At 35.8% G+C, this 7086-nt stretch overlaps 1 protein-coding gene across 2 annotated transcripts in view; it reads right to left on the bottom strand.

The window, feature by feature from the left end:
- The window catches only part of LOC110034040 (30-kDa cleavage and polyadenylation specificity factor 30-like), a 7096-nt gene extending 4956 nt beyond the window's left edge, over positions 1–2140 (bottom strand). Inside the window, exon 1 of one of the 2 annotated variants that reach the window (XM_020738286.1) lies at positions 1471–2140. In XM_020738286.1, coding sequence (XP_020593945.1) covers positions 1471–1815 — 345 coding nt within the window. In that variant the 5' untranslated portion in view covers positions 1816–2140. The remainder of the gene's footprint in view (positions 1–1470) is intronic. The other variant, XM_020738278.1, reaches the window with a different exon arrangement.
- Between the last annotated feature and the right edge of the window lie 4946 nt (positions 2141–7086).

The following is a 7086-nucleotide window of genomic DNA, read 5'->3' as shown; positions in this document are numbered from 1 at the left end:
TTCCCTTGCTCTCCTAAGTCTCACACCCTCTCTATTTATAGAAGCAAGAGAGTGGTAGGTGAGTGGTAGGTGAACGGTATGTGAGATGTAGTAGGTGAGCGGTATCACATTACAAAAGTACCATTTTACCTTAGTTCATTAATTGGGGGTCAAAATAACATTCTGCAACACAATAAACACCCAATTAGTTCAAAGCACACACCTTAGGGTCTACATGCAAGTTTTGCATCTCCTAAGAACTAGTAAGGCATAGTTTACATAACATGGATAACGTATTTTCTTCAACATCAATATAGTAAACATATAATTAAGATTTGCAGGTATGTCTGCTCAATCAAATATAAAATTGATTGGATTAAAGAAACTCCATGTTTTCTTCAACATACAATGACAAACAAGCCAGCTGCGTGAAGATAAAGTGAAATCATAAAGAGTCCTTCCAATTCTTGTTTTTGAAAAAAAAAAAAGCAAAATTTACATGCATGCCACTAAATTCTTATGTATTCACATATCTAACACCTATAGTTTAATATTTAATAATCCATGATGAATAAATTGTTCTGTTTGCTGGGATATCCATTAGTATAGTTACCTCCATCACCCTCACCATCATGCAAATTAGATTGCATGGTTTTGACTAGCAAAGGCTCTTGAAAACTATCACATCAACACTGCTGAATCCAAACGGAAGTGAAGTAAAAATACATATATAAAGGAAGAGAAACTATGATTCAACAAATCAGATCTCTAAAATTTCAACTTCCTAGCACAGTGCATCTTCAACAAGAAAAAATAATGACCAAAATCACGACTTTGCAACTTTAATTACAGCTTCAACTTTTTTCCCCAAAGAATATGAATCATGAAGTGGTTCTCCCCAATTTCCATCTACTTTTAGACAATGATTTCAGTGCCCAAAAGTTAGTCAATTGCAGAAGGAACAGATATAAAGGAAAAGCGCACAAACAAACTTTACAGAATCCTTCAATAAGCATAAAGGCAGAAACTCAACTCTTAAGACGCATTAACTAAATAAACTTATCAGCAAGTTCTGCACTATTTGGCCACTTCCGCTCACAAAATGAGTTTGCAACACCCGTAAGACTCTACCCCGACCAGCTGATAAAATAAAAATCTCCTTTTTGATGGAAGTGACGAAGATGGCGCAGAATTTTACACAACAGCATGTAAGACTAAAAATAGTCATCTCAATCAGAGCCAAAACGGCCTCAACTCCCCCAACAATAACCTCCAAACTATTCTAATTCTTTCCAGATCGCAGATCAAATTTGTTTTCAATAAAAACAGAAAAAAAAAAAAGAAAACTTTGAAAAAATCACAGAGAGCGCACCACATCCAGCGTCAAAATACGCACTAAAATCGGAAGGAAAAAAAAAAAAAAAAAAAAAAAAAAAAACCCGCAGAATAGTATGAATAAGTAAACTGATAGAAGCGAAGGCAAAAGCATACATACATGTGACACTCCTTGATCTCCTCCACGGTGTGCTTATAGAGGCAATCCTTCTCCCTGCACTCACCAAAGTTCCGAAAGAACCTGCAAACCGGCATCTTCTCTTTATCATACTGGTGGAGAAACCCGCAAGACGAACCCTTCATGCACAAACCGCGCAGCCAGTGCCGGCAAACCGTCCGCCGAAAATTTCTCCGGTCCTGCGGCGCGACAGCGTTTTCCGGCGCCATAGCCACCCTCGGATCTCCGTAAGGATCCTGCCCCACGGCCGCCGAGGATTCTCCACCGCCGGCGTCTAGCGCTGGTTCGAAGTCAAAGCTGAAAGCCCCCTCGGAATCATCCATTGAAGATTCGATCGACAAATTTGTGGCAAGAGTTTCGGAGTTAGGGTTTGCGAAAACAGATGTAACGGAGAATCAAAACTGCTGCGAAAGGAGCGATTTTGGAAGGATTGGAATGCAATCTCATAAATCCAACTGATTTTTTCGATCTCTTTACTTATTTGTGTTTTTTTTTTTTTCAGCGACCCTTCGCCGACAACGAGAGCCGGAGGAGGAAGAAGACTTGGATCTAGTGAAATGGACTGGCTGAGTATGCGAATAGATCGTATGCGGGCTAAGAAAGTCTATTGCTGGATGCCGTCGATTTTCTTATGGACGGTTATTTTCGCTGGATTCGTATTAATTTTGCGTGCGGTCGCACGCCGCCGATCGAGTGCGACGCGACGGAGCTGGGATAGCTGAAAAAGGGGCCCAATTTGTTCCGTGTTGGACTCAATAAAAGCCCATCTAAAGATATTTATTTGGGGTTAAGTTAAAAATTCTTTAACCAATCACTTAAAATACTAAAAATAATATTTTAACAATTTAAATTTTAAATATATTATTTTAATCACTCAATCATCCTTCTAAATTTACTCATGAACATCTCCAAAGAAAATTTTAAGTAATTTAAAGGTTATTTTTTTATTTTTAGTGATTAAAATATTAAATTTAATATTTTGAGTGAACAACAACAATAACAACAACAAAAAAGTCTTAATCCCACTACGTGGAGGCGACTGCATTAATCATTTTTCTTCCTTGCATCCTATTTAGTATCATATTTTTATTTAGTTCTAATAAATAAAAATCATTTTTTATACAATAAACTCGTCTTCCTAGGTCTATCTCTGCTTTTCTTAATATAAGTCGAGTCTAAAACATCTACTCTCCTATTCTGATCATCAGATGGTCGATGCTTAATATTTTGAGTGATTGATAAATAAAAATTTATTTTTTTTATATCAGTCTTGATTTGAAACATTAATTTTAAATTTTAGGATGATTTACATACTTTTCACTCGATTTTTATGTATTTGCATACCTAACACTTGGATTTTCATTTTTACATATATATAAATATTCACATATTCTATAAATGGAAAAGTCTATTTCTTTTTTTAGGCTTTAGATGTTAGATATGTAAATACATAGAAATTTGTTGGTGTCTATGTAAATGCCTCTATAAGTTTTTTCAACGCACCACCTAAAAGCAATATTTGCTCTAAATTTTTGTAAAAGAATTGTTTTCAATTTAATAAAGGAACTGTATCCACAAGCGATAAAGCATGGGTAGTTGGGCCTAAATCCTCTCCAAAGACAAGCCCAAATATTAATGGGTAACTATCCCAATAAATATTAGCCCAACTTGTCTGAATTTTTTTATAGAAGGGATGAAAATTTATTTGTTATTTATAATTAATTAATTATTTTTGCAATTCATAATTGAGGGTCTGTTTGGGGCAGCTGTAATTTATTGAATAATCTGGTGATAAGCTGATTAAAAATAATCTGCTGATAAGCTAGGTGCAGTGGCTATTATAAATTTTTATTTTTTTTGAAAAGTCAGACTGTTGCCAAAAAACTGTCACCGCACCTAGACAAATGCAATATGAAAACGCTGTTTTTTGCTTTTTTGAAAACGCATAAGCTTCCAAAACGTAGTTTATCCAAACAGTCAGGTGCGTTCTCAAGACGCCACCGCACCAAATAAACTCCCCCCAAAGAGGCCCTGAGTTTTTTAAAGTATAGGATGATTAAATGCCCGCATTAAAGTCCTCCTACTTTCATCCCTGCATTCTTTTTTTAAGGGTTGTATGATAAGAGATTTTAAGGACTGTATGAAAACGACCTTAACAGCTTTAATGAATTCTATAAATTTAAATTTACTAATTTTTTTTTAAGAATGCATCTCATACTTTTCCAATCATATTTTTTTACTTGCTTTTGAGTGTGGCAGATGACTTGCATTATTGTTTTAGATATATTTATTAATAATATGTGACATGTCACATATGCATGTAATAAATTTAGCACTGGTTCTTGTTTTGAAATAAATGAGTATGTGATAGGATTTTTTGTTCTTTTGTCCTACTCCTATAATCTAAATTTTCTGAAAAATATTATAGTAGTAATAATACAAGTCTATGTGCACATTGATTCTACATCAATATTTTCAAAAGTAAATAAGTAATTAATTTGTTAATATAATAAGAATTGTTATGTGCGCGTAAATTCGTGGCAGTAGAGTGCTATATTAATATCTTAGTATTGTACAAAGATCTGACATAGAAAAAACATGACTGACTGAGATAATAAGAGATTTTTTTTTTCTTAAACTTGAGAAACTAAAATAAAGGTAAAAATCATAGGGCTTAGCCATGTTGAAATGATTTCACTATGTCCAGGTAGGTTGCATGACTTTATCGACACTTAAATAGCCAGAAGAAATATTATATAAGTGGGGGTTATCTATGTAACTTTCTATAAGTGAGTGGTGGAATACATTAGGCAGGTAGCGGCGACTTAGTTTTTATGAAAAAGAAAACCAACAGTTGAGACAATCAAGTGCTAGAAAATTTGATGCCATGATGGGTCGGAATACGAAGGTATGACGACGGCAATGATGGCGGTCGAGCAGCGGTGGCAGCGACCAAAGGCAATGTTCGGGCAGCGACGGTCTCACTGCGACAACGATAAGACAATAGTGGTCTAACTGCGTCAACCAGACGAAAATATTCTGGCAACAACCATGGTGGCGGTCTGTTAGTGTTGATTCAACAACAAGAGTGGTTAAACGATAGTGGTGGAGACCTGATTGTAGTGGTCTGATGACTGTGGCGACCTGACTTAGGTTTCTGGCTCGGGTGCAGTGGTCCAACAACAGTAGCGCCTAGAAAGCGCTTGCCTTAGGGTGACGACGATGGTGGTCGGTAGCAGTGGCGACGAAACTGCGATGGTTTGGCGATGGTGGTGATCAAACAGTTGTGGTATGGTGGCAATGATGGTGGTGGTTCGACAACGGTGGTCGTGCAATGGCGGTGGCTCAACGACAATAATTTGGTGGTGTGGAACTTAGGATCCCTCAAGAGTTTGAAGCTCCTTCAGCTTTTTCCTTCATATCCAAGTCCCCTCTCATAAAAATAGTGTGGTTTATTTATAGATTTTGTGAGTGAAATCCTTTATAATATTGCATGAATCTAAAATACTTCATTTGATGACCCAATGTGATTCCATTGATCAGATGTAGTTTTATAAGTATTTGAATTTCTTAATAATGTTGGAATTAAGTGACTTTGGGCTCGTTAATTTTTTCTCATTGATGCGCTTGATTGGACTATGAGCTTGCTAGATTTGAGGATCATTTGGTTCCTCAAAGTGTGTCCCGAAGCACCTATTTGTACTTTAAATGCATGGTATGCACCACTGTCTTAGATCAGACTAGTTTCTATATCGTTTATTTAGCCTTACCACTACACTTCACTTGATCATAAATTGAAGTTTGGCCAATTCCAAATTCAATTTTTTAAGCTTCAGACTTAAATATGCATCGAGCTTCATTTCAATCAATATGGTATTTTAGGGACGAATCAAGATTAAAATATTTATTAGTTATGTTCTTTCACCACGTTCTTACTATATTTTTAATTTTTGTCCAATTAGACATATGTTATTATGTGAAATTTGATTGTGCCATAAATTGTTCACTCAAAGGCCACAATTTCACCAATTAATCATGTAGTGAGTGTGTGTGTGTGTGTGTGTGTTGGGGGGTAGTGGGGGGCACCTCAGGGTGTCTCCTCGGTATTGGGTTCAAGATGTTGCACACAACCCAAAAAAAAAAAAACTATACCTAGCACCCCAACACCTGGCCAATAGCGCCCCAATGCTGAGCCAACAACACCAGTGTTGAGAAATTTAGGGCAAAGAAAACACAGGAACCGACCCAAAAGCAGAAGAAGAACACAGAGATTTAACGAGGTTTGACAAAGATGCCTACATCATTGGGAGAAGAGCAACGAATTTAACTATTTCAGAGGAATTACATACCCATAGGGTTATACATCTATTTATAAATAAAACCTTCAGATAAATTTACAAACACGCTCTCGCTCCCCCAACCCACTAATGCAAGAGACACACATCTTCACACCAAGAGACACTCTTTTTCATTCCAGGAGACACACATCTCCATTTCAAGATACTCCAAATTTCCTGGTATATGAGCCATACCTAACACCCAGCGCCCGAAAGGTAGAAGTTTAGGTTCTTAGAACTCAAGAGTCTGACACTGCAACACTTGGATGTAACACCACTACGTAAGTTAGAGAGCCATACTGCGACTATCGTGGCTCTCCTTTACGAGTAATGAATTTGAGTCGTTCTCCAATTAAAGTTCTGGAGGCTCTAAGTCATTTGAAGTATCATTAATAAGGTTAAAATTAGTAATACTTTTAAGCTTAAAATCAAATAATATACTTTTGATCTTAAAAATGTGCATTTAATTTAAATTATATCATCTTCTCCATCCTCAATCTATAGTCCTTACACTTCAAGATGTATTTTATATTATAAATATGTAAATTACAATCATGATAATGTTTTTTTTTACTTAATAAAAATATTTAGAATTTATATAAGAGAGTTTTTTCTTATATGATATACATGGATAATAGTAATATTTAAGTCTATAGGTATCATTGGTTATTCTCTTTTGTCTCACTTTGATATAGGCATATAATTGATAATATTTTGGCATGTCACACATCGTCCTATTTCATCTTATGATTCTCATGCACACTATTCCAATGCATTCAAGTTCCTAACAATTCAAGTTTGACATTTACACGCCACACCTTTCCTTATATAAAATTGACATTAATACATTTGAGACTTTATTATATGAAATATTTTCTTCTAATATTAATTCATTGGGAGCTTATCAACATTTGAGATGTTTATTTATTGTTTCGTTTGATTTACTGCAAAAGAAGTGTGTTGTATTTCTCTTGCAAGACTTTCAGAAATTTTTTGTGTTTGATCGGATGATTTCGAGATGCAATGTAAATTATAATGAATTTAACATTCATCATTGAGTTAATTTTCAACGTACTTCAAATTTGTTGGATATGAGTAAATTCTAAGTACGCCCAACTTTCGTTATCGTGCGCTTCTGTTGGTCGCCAACTGTAGCTTGCCACCGACTTCTTCGCCGCGACTGCTACGACCACCCGCTTGTCACCAACCTCCCTCGCGTCATAGTTGCCATCCACATTTGTCGACTGCCCTCTGCAA

This window comes from Phalaenopsis equestris, unplaced genomic scaffold, assembly GCF_001263595.1.
Source record: "Phalaenopsis equestris unplaced genomic scaffold, ASM126359v1 Scaffold000002, whole genome shotgun sequence".
Lineage (NCBI taxonomy): Eukaryota > Viridiplantae > Streptophyta > Magnoliopsida > Asparagales > Orchidaceae > Phalaenopsis > Phalaenopsis equestris.
This window is presented reverse-complemented; position numbering and strand designations above follow the sequence as displayed.